General features: G+C 39.0%; 1 protein-coding gene across 1 annotated transcript in view; it reads right to left on the reverse strand.

The window, feature by feature from the left end:
* The window catches only part of GPC5 (glypican 5), a 751,613-nt gene that overhangs the window by 596,698 nt on the left and 131,066 nt on the right, over positions 1-23,849 (reverse strand). The window contains exon 4 of the mRNA XM_074859431.1: positions 4,062-4,195. Coding sequence (XP_074715532.1) covers positions 4,062-4,195 — 134 coding nt within the window. The remainder of the gene's footprint in view (positions 1-4,061; positions 4,196-23,849) is intronic.

The following is a 23,849-nucleotide window of genomic DNA, read 5'->3' on the forward strand; positions in this document are numbered from 1 at the left end:
GAAGATAAAGAATGTGCTTATTTTATTACTCTCCATTGGTTCCAATGATTTTTTAAATCAATTTGTCAATTTCCTGTTAGATATGTTTGATTCTCTCAAATACTCTTCAGCAGTTTGCATGGCTGACAGTCTTATTGGTCATAGTAAAAAAAAATACTCATGCTCTGGAGCAGGAATTATTTTCCTCCAACCTGACATTTTCTTGCATAGTTGCGATACATTTTGCAATGCTACACTTCTACAAATATACCAAAAAATGTTCCCCCAAAAAAGCAGAGCAAATAAAAAAATAGGTGTATATGAGTAAGTCATCTGTTTTTCATAAGTGCTATCAATTAGTCCCCTACACAGTGTTAAAAATACTACAAAGAGTATTTGTCAGAGTTATGGAGCAACTCAAGATTTAGGTAAGATTGTTTTAAGATGTAGGTGTTAAATATTTAGTGGATATTTAAATAAATGTCTGAAAAATTACATCAGTTTTATCATGTGCTGTGCTGGTAGGTATTAAATTATGTATTGCTATTTTAAATAAATGTCAAGAATCCCAGAGCTAATGGTAAGTTTTTGTACTTAAAACAAATTAACGATTTTTTAGTTAATATGTTTTTAACTGGATTGTGATATTTATGTTTATAAATTATTTGCTTATGTATTGAAAATCTCTTCCTGGGAGATGCATTCCTGCTGTGAAAAATTAAAATATTTATTCATTCTGGTTTAGAACATCACACTATACTGAGTTATCTATGACCTGCAGGCACAAAGACACCAGCAAATGCTGTACTCATTGCTCTGTAAGCCAGTAAACTTTACTTCATGTTAACTTCTTGACAGTGTCTGGAGTTGTGAAAAAATGCCAGATATATTCTATACATTTCCTTATATTTAGTCAATGTAAGCCTAAAATGGCATAAGGAATTAAATTTTTAAGTATTGTTTACTCCAAATTAAAATAGATAAAACATGAGTGACTGTATACAGTCTGTCATTTAAAAAGCCACATGTTCTTTCTTGTAATTGTAGGGCAAATATTTTCCACAAACCACAATGATTTCGATTTGCTATGCCTATTAAATGTGATATGAGTGCCCTACTAAGTCTAAAACTGCATTTCTAAAAATCTCAGGTATGGTCGATTTTGACTATGCATCATATAATTGCCTATGCACAATATATTTTAATATGTATATATGACTCATCCACAGTCTCCCAGCTATGAATAGTCATATCTTGTATTTCTCTATCCCCAAATTGCATCCAGAATGCACAGTACGTTTGCAATTTTCCTCCATTTCCCATTGAGTGGGATTGATTTTGATTTTGTCTATGCTTTGGGTTTATATTTTGGATGAAAACTAGTGGTTAGAGAGTCCTCTCATACTAAATAGTTGGATTTCTTCTTCTGCACAATCAGTCCATGTAAAACGTAGAAATTGAAATAAATATAACTGTCATAGTATCTTGTGACAAACTGCATTCTAGCAGAAGGGTCATTCAGTTTATTAGTAAATACATCCTGAGGCAAAGCTAAAGTTAATACAGAAGTAATAACTGATTTCAGCCCCTGTTGATATCTGACCAAAGTAGTTAGAAGGGCAGATGGTATGAATGTAAATTTTCATATCATCATCCTCTAGACCAGATAGCATGTAATTATAGGCAGCTGAGCACAAATGTGCAGTTACAGTCAGTGGAAGCTGCAGATACTTCTTATTTGTTTGTTTGGAAATGTTCATTTTTTTTCTTACAATTTTATTCTCCATGCTAAAAACTGTATGCAATGTTCAGTTACGGAGGAAAAAGCATTATATACTTTCAAGTTTGTATATCACTACGGAAGGTTCTGCTTAGAATTTTTTTAAATTCATCTGACAATGTTTGGAGCCAAAAGCACAGAGAAATTTCCTTTTCTTCTTGTACCACACAGTACTAGAAAATACCAGCTTAGGTCTGATGGTAAAATTAATTTAGGAAAAGTTCAGACAGAGGCAGTCCACCATGTACTTTAAAATGGAAACTTTCATCTGGAGATGCATTTGAAAAATATTAGGAAATCAGGGAACTCTTAGGAGTCACACATGTAATGGAATCTTTTGTTCATTTGTTCTCCCTCAGATAACTGTCATCGATCAAGTCTACACAGTTTGGAAGAAGCCTATTCTTTTCTGCTAAAGCTTGTGAACGTTGCTGAGAGCAACCTGCTGCCAGAAGTACATTGGGAGGTAAATAAAGTGGAGTGAGACTCAGAGAACAGCACTTCCTTAAAAGTAGGCTGCAAGCATTTGCTGAAGTCCCTCTTCCATGTGAGAAATTGCTACAGTTGCCATGGGAATATAAAGTGAAATATAAAGCAATTGTGACTAATAAGGAAGGTGATCCAGGAGGCAGCAAATGAAGATGATATCAACTATGAAGTTGTTAAACTGAAATCTGTGTCAATGGATCTCAAACTTTCGCCCCTCTCCCCTTTCTGGTGTAGCGCCTGTTGCATGCCATAAAGTGTTTCCAGCATCTCAGGCAGGCGGAAATCATGAGAAAACAGCATTGCTTTGTGCTGCTCACTGCCTCTCCTGCCCCTTAAAGTCTTTTGGGCAATCTCCCTGAGGTTAAACCAGACACCACTTATTCTGAAACATGGAACAGTCCTGGATTGAGATTTTAGAATACGGTTTCATGTTTGCTGAGTGCTAGCAATCAGAAAACATCAAGAATTTGCTTAGCTACATTAAGACAGAGAAAACATGCCTGTATAATGGGTATTGCCTGATGAACTTCTGTGCTGGCTAAAGCAAATTTCTGTTTTGTATCTCTTTCCATTCCCACAATGTTCTCTAAAACCTGTGTTTGGATTTTTGGTTGGTTTTTTTTTTTTTCCTCCACTATTTGGAACATGAAGGACCTTATACTAAGAAGAATAGTCTGACTTTGAAGCTCAGAGGCACTTCTTCTTCTGCAGACATCAGGAGTGAGCACTTATTCCCTGCAATTCTCTCACTTCAGTTTCCTTCTGCACTGCAAAGTGAAATGAAAGGAAAAAGAGGACAAAGGAAACCTCTCTCTATTTTAGCAAACACTGTGATAGAAATGAAATTTCTGATTTTAACTTTGTACTTTATTTGCATAATAGGGCCTTTATTCTCAACTGTAATACTATCCTTACTCCTTACAGTGCTATTACTCCTTATGGTCATTAAAGACTTGATTAATTTGGCTAAAGATATATTGGCCTTTGAGATGCCCTCAGCTATTCAGGATATCTGCAGAAGGCTGAAATATATGATACAACTTGCAGGACACCTGCATCCTTGGCAGCAGCAGATCAGTTGGGGTATCTGAGGGTATCCTCAAGTGGCACTGGATGCTTGTAGTTGTGTGGTCAGCTGAATTGAGTCCTCTGCTCCACAGACTATAATGGCAGCTTAAACACCTAGCTCCTACGCAGTTAGGTAAATTTTACCCTGTAATGCTGAGCCAGGTATAAATCAATTCTCCGAGTCTTTGCAGTCATCTAAATTCCCTACACACCGGCAAAAGAGCCAGAGAAAAAAAATCAGCTGGACTTGCTTGAACGAGGATTTAAAGATTTAGCCTCAAATGCTTAGTTGTCTCATTTTTTATAGTAGAAAGGTGTGTAAGAACAGTCACTCATTTTTTTCTGTCTGATCAATTTGTACAAAGTCTTCTGATAAAAGTCACAATCACTTTTTGACAGATTTAATAATGCCTGCTGATGTGCAAGTTAAATGTAATTTGAAAACTTACACATAAAGATAGAGCTAACGTTCATATTCTACCAATGTTATCTACTCTTTTAAATACTTTAAACCACACCAAATTAATCTGGTCATATGTCCAATATTTCAGAAAACAAAATCTAGTCATGAAATTACTCTTTCCAAAATGCAACAGAGCAGATTGTGTTGCTCAAATGCTTCATTCTTTGCAGTCTTTATTTATTCTCTAGTAATGCATGCCATTGCATTGAATATAATCTATTCTGTTGTAAAATTAATGGCTTACTTTATTCTTTCTTTCTGGCTGTAAAACTAATGTCTTACTTTCTTCTGTTGGTGAGGGTTTCTTCGCTGTCTCTTAAGAACATCTTCAACCCTTGATTATCTTTGTTCTGATCAAAGGTGCAACCTGGAGACTGCGTAGGCTTCCTTACAGGAGGACCACATACCTTGTTCACCTAAAAGGAAAAAAAGCCACAAGAAGGAAAGAACACATGTAAACAAAAATTATTATGTATCTCTCAATTCAGTTTTAGTCCATTTTAACAAGAAAGTTCCATGGACATTAAGCTAAGAAAAGTATCATTAACTATCATAGGTCTCAACACTGTCTCCATAATTAGTCATTTTATAGTATAAAAAAACCCCAAAAAATCACTCCTTTTGAAGGAATACCAGGTGTATAAACAAGTCACCATATGTATTTTATTGACTGTGGCTTTTTTCTTCCTGTAAGGAAAGTGTATTGTTATGCAGACAGTAACAGTAACCTCAGAAAACACGATGCATGGTGAACAGAGGCATATTTCCATTTTTTCTGTAACATACCCCAATCACATTTTTAATATGCATTGAACTTTGTGATTTCTTTCAGGGTTGATGAATTATTATGGCATGTTCAGCACAGTTACCCAGAGCATATAGTGAACAGTTAGCATGGTGGAAACTTGCATTACAACTTTGCAAGATGTAAATTTAATGATCCAAGATGTAAGTTTAATGATTCGGACCATAGATGTTGAAAATATCATGGGATTTTATATGTCTGGCTTCCTAATCTAGATGTCAATAGATAAAAATTCACGTGAACTCCCATTTTCTTCCTGTATGATAGAGGATATCAATTCATGTTCATAGCTCATTATTCTTCCTAGTCACTGAATAAAAATAATTAGGGCCATACATATTTATTAAACAAGAGATACTTCATGCTGGGGATCACATCAGACAAGATATTAAGCAGACTGAACAGCATATATTTTGTGTAAGCTAGCACGCATGCATCGCTGAAAAACTAATATTGTATGTGATTTATGAAAACTTGGTTTCAATAGGTAATCAGCTTTTTAAAAGAAAAAGGAAGAGAGGAGATCACTGTTGGCTTTAAGACAGGGATCCAATTTTTGAAGCAGAAACATATTCAAAATGCTACCATGAGAAAGAGGAAAGGGTACATATGTTATACAACAAGGATTACTGTTTCCTGTGGCATTTTATATCCCCAAATGTAAGAACAGAGAAAGCAAATAAATCTCATTTTTCAAGTTACCATCACATACATTAAAGAGAAAAGTGCGAGTCTTGGGGACCTTTACAATCAAGAACTGTTGTAGTGTTAGCTAAGAAAGATATTTAAAATTTTAAACAAAATGAACATATCTAATTTTGATGAGTTTCTTTGTTGTTATGCATGGTGTGAGTGGTGATAATGAAAGACTCATTGAATGCACTTGCTTAGGCCAGTCAAAAGAAGAACCAGCATTATTACTACATATGAATAAGCATTCATCTTGTGAATTAAAAGTGACTAAAATAAACAAATAAAGAAAATCAGTAATTTTTACAATCATAGTGGCTTGAAATATGGATAATACTTGTTTTATATGTATTATACAGTTGCTTCAAAATACTGTCTAATGACATTTCTCTCTGTTTATTCTCTTTGAGTGAATGTCTCAAGAAATGCATAGTGCAATAATGATACATTTTAAAATAAACCTTAGTTTCAAATGTAAAATCTTTCTTAAAAAGTTAACCTTGGGTAAAATTTATATATATAATATATAAATACCCTTAAAATCCAGTCATTATCTGAAACATCTTTTAAAGAACTGTGGGTTATTTTCCAAAAGCCATTTTTTGGAAAATTCTGAAAAGTGTTAGTTAAATCACAGAATCGTCTAGGTTGGAAAAGACCTTGAAGATCATCCAGTCCAACCATTAACCTAACATTGACAGTTCCCAACTACACCATATCCCTCAGCGCTATGTCGACCCAACTCTTAAACACCTCCAGGGATGGGGACTCCACCACCTCCCTGGGCAGCCCATTCCAACGCCTAACAATCCGTTCTGTAAAGAAATGCTTCCTAATATCCAGTCTAAACCTTCCCTGGTGCAACTTGAGGCCATTACCTCTTGTCCTATCGCTTGTTACTTGGTTAAAGAGGCTCATCCTCAGTTCTCTGCAACCTCCTTTCAGGTAGTTGTAGAGGGCGATGAGGTCTCCCCTCAGCCTCCTCTTCTCCAGACTAAACAACCCCAGTTCCCTCAGCCGCTCCTCGTACCACCTGTGCTCCAGACCCTTCACCAGCTTCGTTGCCCTTCTCTGGACACGCTCAAGTAATTCAATGTCCTTTTTGTAGTGAGGGGCCCAAAACTGAAGTGAGGGGCCCAAAACTGAAAAAAAATGTTAAAAAGTGTTTGTACAGCAGCACATACACCTCTGCCATTCCCACAGAAAGTGCATGACAACAGTCACACTGCTGAGAACTCTGTTCTGTCAATGACAGCAACAGCTCTCACAGCTGAAAGTTACCTCACCAATCTCTCGCAAAGTCACTTACTTCTTCGGACATAGTTTCTGCAGAATGAGCTACTTCAGCATGTACAATGATGACGTTATCGTCTCTGTTACCCTTCTCACATCTCTGATATTTAAACCCCTGGGACCACTGACTGACCAACTGGCTTTGTGTGGTGTCAGTTCTTTTGTGTTTGGTACACCACACTTGTATCACTCACCCAGCTGAACACAATCTGTCTTTTTTTTTTTTACTGTTCACTCTGGCTGTCACTTTTATGTCATGTTTAAACCATTAACTGTATGCACATGCCAAATGTACTTTTGCCTCCCTCACTGGCCCAGTCTTCATTGTCACCTGGTTTCTTCAGTAAACTTGTGCACATGAAAAGGTCATATACTCTTATCTTGCTTTCAGGTGCCTGTTCTGTCTGTGAGCCAAATAATTTAAAACCAAAATGTCAGTATCTCATTTCCCAGTACAGGGCTGATGATAGTCCAAAAAAATAGAAAAATACACTTTCCATAATGCCTGCTCTTTTTTTTTATGCATTCTTTTGATCTCCAGGAATGAGTACATGGTATAAGTATAATGCCACTTAGTTGTATTTCCAGTGTTTTCTGAAGGACTACAACTATATCCGTTAGTTACATTGTTTCTTTATTTTTAGACTTTGGGCTGCAAAATTAACCTTCCAAGTAAAAATTAATTCAGTGCTACTAGCACCAGTCTTGACAGACATAGACTGGAATCATAATTTTGAGAGAAGGGGAATGCTCTCACTACACTAGTGATCTAACAAATGACCATTCTGCAGCAGTATATGATCAGCATTTATTCTTACTGTCTTCCAGTTTCACTGAAAGGGTATTCCCACTGAATGTTTCCACACACTGAAAATTTTTCTTGGCTTCAAACACAAAATCCTAGAAGAGTGTATAAAATGACTATTGAAAAGGACCAAAAATAGTGTAAGAAAAGTGAGACTGAAAAATCACAAAAAATATTATTCAGGAGATAATTACACATCTCACTGCATTTCAGGAAGAATTAAAGACTGCTATAAAATTTTCAAACAGTCAAACCTTAGCAACTTACTAGGGTTTTTTCTGGTTTTTTGTTTGTTTCTTTTTTCTTTTGGTCAAATGTTCTTAAATACTGCACAATATTTAAGGGCATAAAAAGAAACCTCAGAAAATGATAAAACTCCTGATTTTCACAGTTCAGACAAAACTATTGTCATTATACTCAGCACGCTGTTATTATGCACAATTTGTATGCCACAGTATGATGACTGGGTTAATTAAAAGCGCTTGTAATAACCATGCAGTTAAATCGCAATTAGTGCCACACATGAACTTTATGGCAGTTTGATTTTGCTTGGTGCAGTTCCATAGAATGTCTACTTATAGTTACTTACAGTTTGGAAAACTGAAGCATCATAAACCTTTACATTTACACAGGACTGGACAATGATGTGACCATCATATCAATAATGGTGGGATACTGTCATCTAAGTTCACATGCTCAACAGGAGAAATCAATCACATTCTTTGGGGTTTCTTTCCACTATAGAAATGGTGGAAATGCTGACCTCAGCATTTCTACAGAAATGATCTTACAGCAAATGACTGAAGCAAACAGAATGCACAGTCCTGTGGCACCCTTCAAACTAGATATGCAGTGATTAGCTACGCCATATCTTTAAATGCTGCCACTGTACCAGAAATAAGTCTCAGGAATCCTGAGACTTTCTGCTCTACTTTGGGTCATAGGCTGTTGTGAAATACACTGAGAAGTCAAGCATCTTCTAGTCTTGCAGTGTGGCTGTAGTTTGTTTCACTAGTTCTTACTGCTGTGCATAGAGTAACAGGAGAGAAAACACTTCTCTGGGTACACCCCCTCTTGGGCTTAGACTCAGCACTAGCTGGGAACCAGAACCAGTAGTCTGAAAATTGTCCTTTTTTATGCTTGTTTTGGTAAGTTTACCAATCACTGTAAGTTTTTGATACATATATATCCAGGATTGTAAATGAGGTATGTGTCAAGTAGTCACTAGATTGACACAGTCTCTCAGACCTGTAAACCATCAGTATGGCTGCAGTCCATGCAGGCATTTAAAACTGCTGTATTCAATGCATGTTTTAGTGATCAGTCTGGTGACTTTCAGTTCTAGCTATCAGATCACAAATTTCCCACTATCCCTTACAGTAAAATCCCCTCAAACACTCATGAGCAAAAGGACAGCTGAAGTCTAGTAACTCTAAAACAAAGCTACATTGAGATGGCTGGGATGGACTGGCTGAAAATACATTTGTTACAAAAAAATTGTGGTTAATTTTATTTATTTTCTAGGAATACACAAGTGAATACTTTCTTTGAGAAACAGATTCTTGGTGAGTCACAAGCACTTCCAGCAACGGATTACTAATCAAACTAATGCTATTAAAACTAATCCAACTAATGCTATTAAAACTAATATCCATCCAGGAAAACAATGCCTTAAATATTTATGAAGTTGCCTTGATACAGATTTAATCCTTGCAAGTGGATGTGCAATACTTTCAGGTAGATGGCTGTGTGTCAGCCAGAGGAGAACTCTTTTTTGAACCTCATCCTGCCAGCCAGGCTCTGCGAGCAGCACAGGAGAGGGTGGCTTCTCCGTCACCAGGCAACACAGGGGTCTGGCACTTTCTGATCATCTAAGCAGGTGAAAATGAAGATTTCTCAAAGTAAGAATAGCTTCTCCTCTTAACGTGTCATAATCTCCAGCTGAGCTCCTGCTGTAGGAGCCAATATACCGACACTTAGCCCGTTTCACGGTCTGTCTTCTTCTAGTTAAACCACAAGAGGGAGCACCAGCATTTCAGTATTTCCAAGCCCTTAAGCAGGCTTTTATCGTTTGCTGCTTAGAACAGTTGCTTATTTAATATCTAACTTCTGTTGCAAGAAAAAATGTATTTTGATATGTGAGAGCTTGCACATGTGCATGGAAGATTAAAGTACTCCCTACTGAGACAAAATTCAAGTTCTTGAAAACAAGGAGAGCAAGCATTTGGTACAACAGGCCGTTTTTCCTTCAGAACAGGAAAAAGACATTAATGAGATTGTCTTAGGAAATAGCGGTGGTGTACCACTAACGTTTACAACACAGGAAAATCATGCAGGAATTTTGTATTATTTCCTTTGTTTTCTCTGTAAATTTTGTGTTCTATCTCTGTGTCTAGTTGTCTCTCTTTCTCTTCTGCAGACTCAGGACGTCTTAGGCATCCGGAACTCTAAGCAAGCTCTGGAGTTGCAGCAGCAACTTACAATTTTGTAAGTTTCATACATAGGTTTAATCATTTTACAGAACTTGCAAGAGAAGTCCAAGACAACCTAAAAGGGGCAAACATTCTGAACAACAGCCTAGAGAATTACAGAGTAAAGCTGATGCTTAGAATAATGCTTGCACAAATTATTCTACAGTTTACAATCACCTGCAAGGCAAATCTTAAATGGACTTGTGTCCTGGTTTCTGCTGGGATAGAATTAATTTTTCTTCTTAGTAGCCAGAATACTGCCGTGTTTTGGATTCAGCATAGGATTTCGTATGTGAAGAATGCTGATAACACACAGATCTTTACAGTTATTGCTAAGAAATTAAGGACTTTCCAACTCCCCATGTCCTGACCATGCACAGGTGTACAAGAAGCTGGGAGGAAGCAGGGCCAGAGCACGAGACCCAAATTAGCCAATGAACTATTCCATATCATGTAACGTCATGCTCTGCTTATAAAGGAGGGTTGGCCGGGAAGGAGGGGGGTCTCTCTCGCTTCCAGGACTGCGACTGCAGGATCTTGGTATTTTGGGATCGCTAGCCATGAACAGGAGGGGTATCAGTCAGTGGGTGGTAAGCAATCATGTGGTGCATTACCCATTTGTACTTTCTATTACTGTTATTGTTTTACTTCAATTATTAAACTGTTTTTATCTCAACCTAGAAGTCTCTCTTTACCCCTCCAGTTCTTTTTCCCATCCGCCTGGAGGGGAAGGGTGAGCAAGTGGCTGCATGGTGTTTGGCTGCTGGCTGGGTTTAAATCATGGCAACTTGCCAAATAACAATAATTTCAAAGCAATTTTATTCAAAATTGTAATTAAAAGCTCAGGTGATACATGAAAAAGTGCATTTATAATTTTTCAGGTGAGACAGAGTTGGAAGTGGTTTCAAGCTCAGGAAATAACCAACCCAATTCAAAGCAACCTTGTTAAATGTAATAGTTTGCCCCACACCAACCAGATGGTACTGAGCAAAGATAAATGCAAACTGCAGATATACAAAATGCAGACCCACCAGCGAGGCAATGGTACCCTCATGAGAAAAAACTGAGAGGATTACAAGTTGCAAAAAAAAAGGAAAATAATTTTCTGTGACATATAAATAAAACTACAACTTGGAGATATGGAACTAAGTATTCCACTCTGTTTGGAACCAGCACAGCTTCAGTGCCGTATGCCTTTCATGGGAAATCTACAGTCAAGATGGAGGACCAAGGAAGAGACAAAAATGCTAAGAGTTTGCAAACCATTTTTTTTTTTTAACACCTACTTTTTAATACGGTTTTGCAAAAGAGTGCTGTCCAAGCTGTTGGATTTCGGGAGCCACAGTCCACAACTTTCATGTGACTAAGACTTGTATCCTCCTCCTACTACTCCACCTACCAAAAGCAGTGCTCCAGACCAAGTTCTTGAGACTGTTCTCATATCTTGTCAGTTTTAATTATCTCTGATTTCCTTCATAATTTTGCATGTTCTGATTGTAAAATAAAATCTAATAGCCCACTAAATTTGAGTTACTTAATATACTTTTAATTTGTGTCTTCTGCTCTTTAATTACTAAAACCTTAAATGGTTTTAATTCTGCTGCTCCTTTCATGAGGGACTAACACTCAGCAAGTCTGGCAGTAAAAATAGTTTCTCCTTCTGAATGGGGGTGGGAGGGAAGGAAATGATTTTTTTTTTTAATGGCTTAATGTCAGGGGAAATCCTAATGTTCTTAGCCAAGTTACCCTGCAGCCAGAATACAGCACTGCCAGTTCAAACTCTTCAAAGGCAGTTCAACAAAACTGCTTCTTGTGAGAGGTTGCCAGCTCTCCTGATCCAAGTCTGCTTCGGTGGATGCCAAGGTGTTTCATTTATGTTCAGTGAAAACACTCTGTGGTTCTCCCCTGAAAAGCAATTATATAAAACCGGCAGTAGCCCTTTCCAAAGATCATCTGCCTGTATGTAGTTAGACTGATTTATCTGTGCTCTCTAGTGGCTAAAATATACTTTATTGCTCCTTACTCCTGCGTGCCCTGCAAGTACAGCTCTGACGTAGAGGGCTAATATTATGCCTTCTTGTCTGATACAGGCAGAATTGTTCATTAAATCTAAGTAGAAATGTATACAGGGTCACCTGTGTAAACCAAAAGAAATTCAGTAGGAATGTGACTGTCAATGAAAGCAGAAATGGGGCTCTACAGCCTTTATCAGTCATGTTACTCACTTAAAACAAAAAAACATTACAACTTACAATACATAAAGAATTTGTGGAAGCAAAACAAGCTGGCTACATCGGTGTATCTGCACGATGTATTTACACTTTGTTGCAGGCTGCAATTTATGTTCCAAAATTGTGAAGAGGAGAGCAGTTTTGTAAGATCTGCAACAAAAGTATGTAAGTCAATAAAATCATGCACACTTACAGTAACAGTCATAATGCATTATTTCATTTAGCATAAGACACTGTCAATGACTTTAGATAATTGGAGAGTCACCTCTTCATGATAATAAAGAATCAAAAAACATCTGAAAAAGAAATTAGGGATAAAAACCACTATCTAGTCAGCATTTCAGAGAACCTGTGTTTCTCCCCCTTTCTTATGAGATTAGTGGTTTTTCTTCCTGTATCTGTGTTTCAGTGTCTCCTCACCCTCTTATTTGAATCTGGACAAACCAGTTTCCTTTGAAGATCTTTTGTGATGTACAGGACAGTCACTTACTTATACATGTTCATATCATTTCAGGGACCAAAATAGTCTGAAAAACTCATTTGCTTCAAAATCTCTGAATTCGCTGTCACAAAGTTTTCCTCTTCCAGTACAAAGGGTTGGTAGTGATTTAAGGGTCAACTGAGAGACCAGAAGTCTGCTCAGCTCAGTAGCTCTCTGTGAATAGTTATTCTGCTTCACAATGAAAAAGGAAGAGCGGAGAAAAAAAAAAACATACACAGCCTACAGAAAGGATTCTCAGTTCACTTCTTCCTTTACACTTGTTCCTGCCTCTTACTTGGCTTTGGAGAAGGAGTGAAAAGCCTCCTTTCTTCTCTTTCTGCAAATATGAAGAACCGGACTGCAGCATTTTCAGCCTCTTGGAGCGCCTTCCTTACTTTCAGTTCAGCTCCCCAGTGGACACATTCAGACAAGCCTGCCATGATGCCAAAGGAGAATTAGACATCTAGCATGTCACCAAAAACCAGAACATGATGGCAGCCCACACTGCTTACTCCACATTTTTCAGACCTCCGAGTCCCTGTGCAGTCAATGGAAAGAGGAAGGCCATTCTGGATCCGTGCATTTTGCCCAAATTTCGCCTAACCTTCTGTTAAAAAAGAAAAATGGGAGGTATATTAAAGAACCTATGCTTTTCTGACAAAACAGATCTCAATCTTAAGAAGGAAGTGCAGCAAACTGAAAGATTTAACAAAAGATTCAAGTAATTTCAAATTGTGAAGTGGATTTGCTCTTAACACATTAAACAGGAATGCATAATGCATGCCATGGTATGTTCCTATATTATTTACTTGGCAGTCTATATTGAACATACCTTATGCAAACCTGCACTATTCAGCATTGGTTGCCAAAGCCATGTGTGCGTGTTGATAAGTGCAGTGGATTGACCTTGGCTGGCTGACAGACCCCCACCCAGCCACTCTCTCAGCCCCCCCTCCTCAACAGGATAGGGGGAGAAAATAAGATGAAAAAACTCATGGGTCGAGATAAAGACAAGGAGATCACTCACCAATTGCTGTCATAGGCAAAACAGCCTCATCTTGGGGAAAATTAATTTAATTTATTGCCAATTAAAGTAGGATGGTGAAAAACAAAGATAAAACTAAAACTACCTTCCCCCTACCCTCCCGCTTCATCCCAGGCTCATCTTCACTCCTTTGTTCCCAAGTCCTCTGCCTCCCCTCTGCCCCCCAGGTGCTGTGGGGGGGATGGAGAATGAGGGCTGTGGTCAGTCCGTAACACTTCGCTGCTCCTTCCTCCTTACGCTTTTCCTCTGCTCCAGCATGGGGTTCCCCACGGGCTGCAGTGGGATCTGCTCCACCTGCATGGGCTGCAGGGGCACAGCATGTGTCACCAGGCCCTCTCCACGGGCTGCAGTGGGGTTATCTGCTCTGGCGCCTGCAGCACCTCCTCCTCCTCCTCCTCCTTCTTCTCTGGCCTTAGTGTCTGATGGTCTCTTTCTCTCACTTTTTTTCCTCACTTCTCACTGCCATGCATCAGTTTTGCCCTTTCTTAAATACACTCCCCGAGGCGTCACCACCTGGGCTGAGGGGCCCAGCCGTGCCCCGCGGTGGGTGAGCGGGAGCCGGCTGGGACCGCCTGTGTCCGGCCCGGGGCAGCCCCGGCCTCTCCTCACTGAGGCCGCCCTGCAGCTCCTGGGCCAGCGCCTGGGCACCTGCACCCAGAACGAGTAACTCCACTGCAGGAGCTGCAGGGAAGGAACCTGGGCAATGTGGCAAATTAACTGAAAAAAGCACTTCTCAGACAAGTGTGAGACATGAACTTGACACTGGATTTGAACTTCTTCGCACCAAAGGTGAGAAATATGTCCTCTCTCATTTCCATAAATGAAAGGAAAACTGGCTGAAAGAAAAGGAATTGGAAATGATGTATGTTGAAACAGGTACCAAAAGCTGTGCCACCATATACTTAAATGCTGAGAAGCTGAGGAATGTAGCAATTGACTTTATTTAGACAGACATGGTTTCATGGCTTCATGTTCTGCTATTATATTTAAGAAGTTCTTGACAAATTGAGTGCTTCCAGTGTTTGCTACACATCTGCCAGTATATCATAAGCCTTAAAATAAAAATACTAACAGAATATCAGCAAGTGTATATACAGCAATGTGTATCATTTTTTCTTTCCAATTTGCACTTGAGGAGTATGCCCTGATGAAAGGAGCAGATCATACACTAACATACATTTTTCCAAAATGCTTGCATAACTATGGATGTATTATTGCCTCTGCTAATATTCTGTGCATGACTTGAAGCCCTTTTTCTACACATTAGAAGCAAGTAGACCAACTTCACCGGAAAAGGACACCAATTTTGAGCAGAATTCTGCAACACGGAGCTTGCAACAGGGATTCCAACATACAAGAGATTCTCTGGGATGTGATTACCAGTATTTTTATGTTGAATATTTTAGCAGAGATTTTGTTCTTCTTTGAAAAACACCATTTTTCATTACAAATCTGTAAAACAGCATGGGCATTTATAGTGGTAGTTTATAGTGTGTGGTACAGAGGACAGGAGTACAGAAATAAGGGTAATACTTCAGATCTCAGTAAGTGCAAGCTACTGAAATATATAACCAGGATGGATCAAACCAGAAAAGATGGGAAGAGCTGTCAAATCACGAGGTATATTTAGGTAGGAAGAAAGCCTACTATTTAATGAAAACAACTTTTCATTAGTTACAAGCCATAAAAACTTGCTTTGTTGATTTTCACTTTGTTTTCAAAGTTCTACAGTCTCTTTTCTGATGAACAAAGCCCATTTTAGCCTCAGAAGAAAACCTTTTGACAGCAGCAAGAAGCTTTTCCACTTTGAAACAATGTGGAAGTGAAATACAACACTAGAGGAATCTGAATTAGATGGAGGTCATGACTGCAGTACACTTCATGCTACATTAAAAAATGACTGATGTATAAAAATATGCCATACTTTATTATACAAGGGCCACAGTTTTTCACAGCTACAGCTGGATGCATATCTGTGAATGAAGAGAAATGGAAGGTGATAGCATTCAACTGTGTGTTAGGTTTGGTATCAAAACTTCCTTTAGAACACAATGATATTAGAATATAGACATGTATAAGATGAGGACTTTAAATCCAATTACTGTTCAGCAGTTTCCACAAATCAGTTTATATTGATCTTGTGAAGTAATTTAAATTCATCAATTTATCAAGTAATTTAAATTCAGCAAAGTAATTACAGCAGAGACATATGCCAAAAGCTTCAGGCAGAACTCCACAATTTTATTCCAAAGTCTGCTTTGCTGAAAATTACGTATTTAATTTTTTACTTTTTTAAACTGTATGGCATGTTGCTCACTTGGGCTTTGTCTTTTACAAACTGGTAATGGGAATACACAATTGGTGAAAGTTAAAGGAGTACAAGGCTGAGTCCAGTCAGACAGTTTGGTGATAGGAACAATATAATTAGTTTTCCCACAACATCAAATTTAGGTTGTATCTATGCAATCTCTAAACCAAGGCTAATTTTCCCTCCACAGTTTATCATCAATACCTCCACTTCTCTTGAGGTATATAGCTTTGCAACCAACTCCTTTGAGAACCTCTGGGCTATCACTCTGTTGGCCTCTATTTTCACCATTCTGTCCAGACTTTGAAATTGTATAAGGAGTAATTCACTCACTTCTCCTTTGACCAAAGACCTGTGAACTAGACAATGCGTACTGTCTTGTGCAGACTCAGTTTTAACAGCATATCGTGGTAGTGCGTACCTTGCATGGCAATGTTCATCAGCCATGAGATGAAGCCAGTGCCCACATTCTGCAAGAGAAGAACACCATGAACATGATAGGTTCCTACCTTGTCCATGATGCCCATATGTGGGTCATATCCCACCACAGCTACTGACTCAAAGATGGCTGGCTCCTCGGTAAGAATATTCCCCTGATGTACCCACCTTCTAAGGCATTTCACAGAATCACAGAATTGTTTAGGTTGGGAGGACTTCTTCAGGTCATATAGTCCAACATCCCTATTCAAGCAGGGTCAGCTACAGTTGGTTGTCCAGGTTCATGTCTAGTTGGGTTTTGAATATTTCCAAGGATGGAAACTCCACAATCTCTCTTGTCCTGTCAGTGGGCACCACTGAAAAGAACTTGGCTCCTTGCTCTTCATTGGCTCATATCAGGTCTTTACACACATCGATGAGATTCCCCCTAAGCCTCTTCTCCAGGCTGAACAGTCCCAGCTTTCTCAGCCTCTTCTTATATGAAAGATACTCCAGTCCCATAATCATCTTTGTGGCTAGACTCACTTCAGTTAGTCCATCTCTTTCCCATACTGGGGAGACAAGAACTGGACACAGAATTCCAGATGTGGCTTCGCCAGTGCTGAGCAGAAGGAAAGGATCACCTCCCTCTAACACTCTGGTGGCACTCTGCCTAATGTAGCCCAGGAGACTGTTGGCCTTCTTTGCTGTGCAGGTGCATTTCTCATGTTCAGCTTGGTGTCCACCAGGACTCCCAAGTCCTTTCTTTCAAAGCTGCTTTGCAGTCAGTCAGCCCCCAGCATGTACTGGTGCATGGAGTTATTCCTCCCCAGGTGCAGGATTTTTCATTTCCCTGTGTTAAACTTCATAAGCTTCCCCTCAGGCCAGTTCTTCTGCCTGCCAAGGTCCCTCTGAATGGCACAACCATTTGGTGTATCAGCTACTACTCCCAGGTTTATATTGTCTGCAAACTTGCTGAGGGTGCACTCTGTCCCATCACCCATTGATGAAGACATTGAACAGTGTTGCCCCATTATCAACTCCTGAGCACTAGTGACTTGCCCCCAACTTTGTGCGATTGTGTGGTTGTGTGATCGCAATCCTCTGGGCCCAGCCACTTATCTGGTTTTCAGTCTTCCTCACTATGCACTTTGTCAGCTTATATTTAAGGATATTGTAGGAGACAGTCTCAAAGGCTTTAATAAAGTCAAGGTAAACATCATCCATTGCTCTATCCTATCAAGTTGGCTGTCCTATCAAGCATACCAAGTTGGTTAACATGGTTTCTCCTTTGTAAATACATGCTGATTACTCCCAAGCACCTTCCTGTCCATATGTTTGGAACAGTTTCCAGAATTAGTTGCTCCATCACCTTTCCAGGGATCAAGGTGAGGTTGACTGACCTGTAGCTTCCTGGATCCTTCTTCTTACCCTTTTTGACGATAGGGATGACATTTGCTTTCTTCCAGACTTCAGGAACCTCTCCCAGTTTCCAAGATCATTCAAAGATAATTGAGAGTGGCCTCATAATGACATCAGCCAGCTGCCTTAGCACTTGTGGGTGCTACTTGTCAGGCCCCATGAACCAAAATGTCCAGTTTGTTTAAGTGCTCTAAGGTTAGTGCCCTAACCTTGTTCTCCTCCACTAAGGGTAAGCCTTCATTGATCCAGACCTTTCCCCTCGTGTCCATGTCCTTGAATTTCTGAAGGCCAGTCTTACTAATAAAGACTGAGGTGAAGAAGGCATTGAATAACTCAGCCTTTTGTGTGTCCTGTGTTACCAGTTCCCCTGCCCCATTCAGCAGCAGGAACACATTTTCCCTTGTCTTACTTGTGCTGTTTATGTACTTGTAGAGTTGTTTTTTGCTGCCTTTCCCATCACTTGCCAGATCCAACTCCAGGTCAGCCTTGACTTTTGTGACCCTATCCCTGCAATACTGGACACCAGCTCTATACTCCTCTTGGGTCATCTGCCCCTGCTTCCACCTCTTAAACACTCCCTTTCTGTAAGTTCAGTCAAGAACTCTTTGCTTATACCATGCAGGACTCCTGATGCCCTTTCTTGTTTTCCTGTCAGGATAGAGCTTTCTTGGGCTTGGAGGAGGTGATACTTGAATATCAACCAGCTCTTCTGGATCCCCCTACTCTCCATGGCCATACCCCATGGGATTCTTCCAAGGTCATCTCTGAGGAGGTTGAAATCTAGTCTCATGAAATCCATGGCTGTAGTCCTCGTTTTTGCACTGCTTTCTCCTCAAGGCTGCTCCTGACTTTCACATTCCTGACACATTCTTCCTTGTTTGCAAGTATCAAGTCCAACAGAGCACCCTTCCTTGTTAGCACCTATGCCAGGAAGTTGTTGCCAATGCACCCCAGAAATCTCCCTAGGTTGCTTGTTCACTGCTGTGTTGTCCTTCCAGCAGATACCAGGGTGGTTATAATTCCCCCATGATGTGTGTCCCTTCCAAATCAACATCTGAAGCAAGAAAAGATTGACAGGCAGTACCCTTACCTTGACTACTGTCAGAAGGATCAGAACTGTCCACTATCCACAAGTCCTCTCCTGTTTTCCCCTGTTTTTGAAGAAAGCCTTCCTATCGGAGACTTCATCTATTCCCTCCAGCTGAGATTTTCACCCTCTTTACCCAATGAAAAATGAAAAGATGACCTTGCCCCCTCATCACCATAAAAATGAAGGCTTTTGACATCCTGAAAACACAGTGATACTGGCTGCATCAGTCTGGCAGTGCCCTGAAAAATACTCTGGAAAGTGTCAATGACATCTTCAGTGGTTACAGCATTCTGCGCACTAGTTTCCAGCAAGGAGAACAAGTATTATACCTAGAGGAAGAAGGTGAAAACAGCCCAGGCAGAATGAGTAAGAAAGGGTGAGCAGGGACAGGCTCAACAAGGATATTTGTCCCTTGCAGTCCTAATAGATCCTGTGGCAGAGCCCTAGCAGCAGCAGCACAATGCTACTCAGGAGCTGATATGCTGGATGACAAGAGAACAGTGTCACACACTTTGCCATAGGAACAAGGCACGAAAACAACCAGAAGGTGTCTGTTTTTAAAGGAAACAGCACAGATAGAAAGACAGGACAAAAGCCAAGTGAAGAAGTAGTTTGTATCATATATAATCTCAAGAATGAGAGGAATAGCTAAAGAAGAAGAAGAAACACATCTCAGCTACTGTATCTTTCAGATCACATGTTGTCTCTGCCCATAGAGACTGCGGTCTGTCCTCAGTGGGGTCTCTTTGAAAATCATCAGTGTCTACATCATGCCCCATGGAAGCAGCGTGCTCTGGCCTGGCAGTGGGATGCTGGTGCTGGGTACTCTGCTGACCTCTGTTACCAACTGCCCAGCCTTCCTGCCTTCCCCTATGGTGACAGACACTTCTTGCTAATGAGGGATTCTCCATGGTTGATGTCAATGAGGTGCTTAAAAACAGCTACAAATTACCCCATCTGCAACGCACACTGCATTCTTCATAAGAAATGAATAAGGAATGTTGACAGTGAAGCCTGGCAGTGCCCTGGCTCCTGTGCCGCTATTGTAATCTAAGCCTGTAAAGAGGGTTGATGGAGTGTGGGGGACCTGCATATCTTACCCAGGACCCCAGTCCACTTCCCTCACCCTTACTCACACTCCCTTTCTCCCAATCCCTCTGCCTCTTATTTCAGAGATAATCCTCCTTTTCCTTCCCAGTGAGAAACTGCAAGTCAGTAATCCACCATACACTCTACAAGGACATACACACATACTTACATATACACAGAGTTGTTTGGCTGTTTGATGCCAAAAGTAAGAGCACTGTTAATCATCCCGTCTCTCTGCTGCTTTCCTGACTGCTAGTGCCAATAGGACCAAAGTTTGAGAGTAGCGAGTGGAGCTAGGACAGCTGTCCGTACTGGGGCCATCCTAAAGGCACAAAACTCTGCCTGCAGCACTGACAGTGCTTCTCTTGTCTGCCCATGCCGAGTGCACCTTGAGCCTTATTGTTAAACAGGGCTCTCTTATGAAGGGAGAGTGAATGATTCTCCAAGGTAATCATAGCAATCATGACAAAGGAGCTGGAGCATGTGTAGAAGCACGAAAGAGAGGTAAGTCTGGGATCTGAATACAGTAAGTTGACCCTGCCCTCAAGTGGCTTTTCTTTTGCTGCAGCACTGGAGAACTCCCTCAGAATGATGCCATCTGCATGTCTCTGCATTGTGCAAATGATAGAAAAAGTTGTATATGCAACAGCAGATGAATCACAGACAAATGCAGTCAGCTATTTGGAAAAGCCAGCTAGATATTTGTCTAAACTTACCTATTTCCAATCAGATAAAGTATACCTATAATGTTTGCAGTAGAGAAATTTACTGTGCAGCTTAAAAATAAACAATATGGATAATAAACCAAAGCAGTCATAAATTATACAATGCTGTGTAATCTGCTTAATTTGTAAAATAGTGATTAGGTTGTTCTATAACAATTGCCAGTTTTACTCTAGTATATACAGTAAATTAGGCTCTGAAATTATGTTTTCACATAATTAATTCTTCTAATGTGTAGAACTTCTGTTTCTTTTTAACCAGGGTTTTGATTTTCTGTCTATGCTGTTTCATAAAAGCGAATAGAATAGAATAGAATAGAATAGAATAGAATAGAATAGAATAGAATAGAATAGAATAGAATAGAATAGAGCAGACTATTTCAGTTGGAAGGGACTTACAACAATCATCTAGTCATACTGCCTGACCAATTCAGGGCTGAACAAAAATTAAAGCATGTTATTAAGGGCGCTGTCCAAATGCCTCTTAAACACAGGCTTGGGGCATCAACTGCCTCTCTAGGAAGCCTGTTCTAACATTTGACCACCCTCTCAGTAAAGAAGGGTTTCCTAATATCAAGTCTGAGCCTCCCCATTTGTAAAATATTGGTTTAATATTTATTTTAAAAATAATAAAACCTTGAATGTATCACTTCGAAATGGTGTATTTTTAATTTCATTTTAGGTTAAAGCTGTGAGAAAATTAAGGTGGCAAGAGTAAATGTACATTATTTCTTCTTAAAAGTTTCAAAATCCAAAAGTAGGAGTCATTTGAATAATGACTAAGACTATGAGGCAAGAAAACAAAATCCAAAGGAGCAAAATTAAGGTTAAAGCCCTTACCCATTTTGCTAAAGGGTATGCAGAATTCATAGTCCTCAGAATCAAAGAATGATGAAAGGTTCCTCCACTAATGAGACAAAATAAGATAAGCTAGTGGTAAAATAGTCACTAAATTTGATAATGAATGTATGTCTCTTCCATGTACATACTGCTGGGTGCACTGAAACACATGGAAATAACATTAGCACACCCATATGATGTTGTTTAGACAGACTGAATTGTTTTAGGGGAAGTGTTTCTTATTTTCCTCCATTACGTTATCTTCCTGAATTTTCAGTTTTAATGAAAATGGTTAGTTTTTTCTTCCATTCTTCTGTCTTCCTGAATTTTTATTAGATGGGTAACTCCTAAGTTTTTCAAGCAAAATCAGGGGTGAACATTATAAATAATGCCTGGAAGTACAGCCTAATATTTCAATTACAGAAAAATACTGTAATTATATCTCTGTTATCAAATCAATAACCATTTTTGGTTAACATTGCACTGTGTATTTTTATATGCATATAGAATAGAGATAGAAGTCCATTTCAGGTGTGATGAGTACAACTCTTTGTGATAGCTACAACTTTATTTTTAAAAATTATGAATTTCAAATCTCCTTCATGACCTGATTTATATAAAAGGTTTATAAAAAGCATTTTCTAATATTAAAATTTCTTTAAAATAGAGTAACAAAATTAATTATCTTTGAATATAATTTCAAATAGTTTGTGAACTTACTTCACATGATTGACTAATGCACTCTGAGCAAACCAAAATGCAGTAGCTATGAAGCAGTAGGCATAAAACGGTTTTATTTATAGGCATATAATCATGTAAGTAAATAAATTAGATTTTAGATACTAAGGAAGTGGGTTCACAGGATAGCTACTTCAAAGGATGCTCATCTCTTGCATCTCTTTTAAGTGCCTTAACCTGTAAAGCTGTGAAAGTTACCAAATATCCAGGCACAGCACTTCCCACAATTAGAAATGCTGTTAATCTGGTCTTTTGTTGACAATCAAGCTTACTCCTTTCCAAAAAAAACCCCTGAAATCATACTATAGCTTGCAGGTGTATGTTTTTTATGTATTTGGGATTATCAAAAGATGCTTTTCATCACCTCTCCACTCCTTTTTTGAATACAAAAAATTAATTGGTTTAGTGCCCTTCTACAGCACTTCATTTTCTGGAATGGCATGGAATAAGGCTGTGTGACTTTTCGCTAGAGAGACTCCAATAAAAAGTAGCAATATAAAACAGATCGTAGAAGGAATTAAAAAAACCCCACAAAGATTCTATTTATAATGTTTGTGAATATGTCTTTTCAAGGGAATATTAAATTTAAAACATCAGTATATTACAGCAGTTCTGACTGTTTAAGTGTTTATAGCTATTTCAAGCAAAAATAAACAATAAGGAAATAAAGCTCTAAATACAGTTTATTAAATTCTTCTTCCTGGTAGCATTCTATGGCACAAGAAAGATTTTTCCTAGTATTAATGACAGATTTTAAAAAGAGCAAGACAAAAGTCTATTTTAATACAATATAATTATGCATATTTTTTTCAAGACACGTAACTCAGATATTCTTTCAGGATTAGGCTAAGATCAGTGAAAGAACTTGAGAATTTCCAGAAGTTTGACATTTTCATTATCTCCAACTGTTTAGAAAACTGATCCGATGAAAGTCCACATTGGTTAGAACACAGTGAAGACATGGTGCTTTTGAAAATCCCATTCCAAATCTTTGTAGGCTTACATTATGTATAAAAATACATACAAGAATTTTACCAAACCTATAGCACAAATTCCTCACTTTCAAAATTAGGAAACGTCAGAATTTGTCTGTGTGATTTTAGTATTTTCTGTTGTGTTTCTGATTCCCACATTTTTAGATGAATATATAGCTTTTAATATCGTGGTCACATACTTCATTTTCCTCCAGATCCCCAAATCATCAGTGCCCAGAATACACAAAGAACATCTTCTCAATATACCTTTTCATCTCTTTTATTCAGTATTAATCCCAAACACCACTGATCTTCTGGGAATCAAGAACAATAGTTCAATGTAAAGTTTAGAGGAAAGATTTAATTATAAAGTCTTGTGACTTTTCTCTTTCTCTTCTCTCCTGTTCCTTTCCCCTCTTCCTTCAGCTCTTGCCTCGGACCCATTCCACCTCCTCTCAGGTCCTCTGTTTGTTCCACTCCGATGGACCTCTCAGCTGCTGCGTTACCCAACACGTGACAGCACAAGTCTTCACACACCGAAACAAGACCATGGCTACGAGAGACGCTCTCTTACAGACAGCTCCCTCAACCAGCTACACTTTCAGCTGCCGAAGCAGCGTGCACACAGGGAAAGGCGTGGAAACACACA

Source organism: Strix uralensis, chromosome 2, assembly GCF_047716275.1.
Source record: "Strix uralensis isolate ZFMK-TIS-50842 chromosome 2, bStrUra1, whole genome shotgun sequence".
NCBI lineage: Eukaryota > Metazoa > Chordata > Aves > Strigiformes > Strigidae > Strix > Strix uralensis.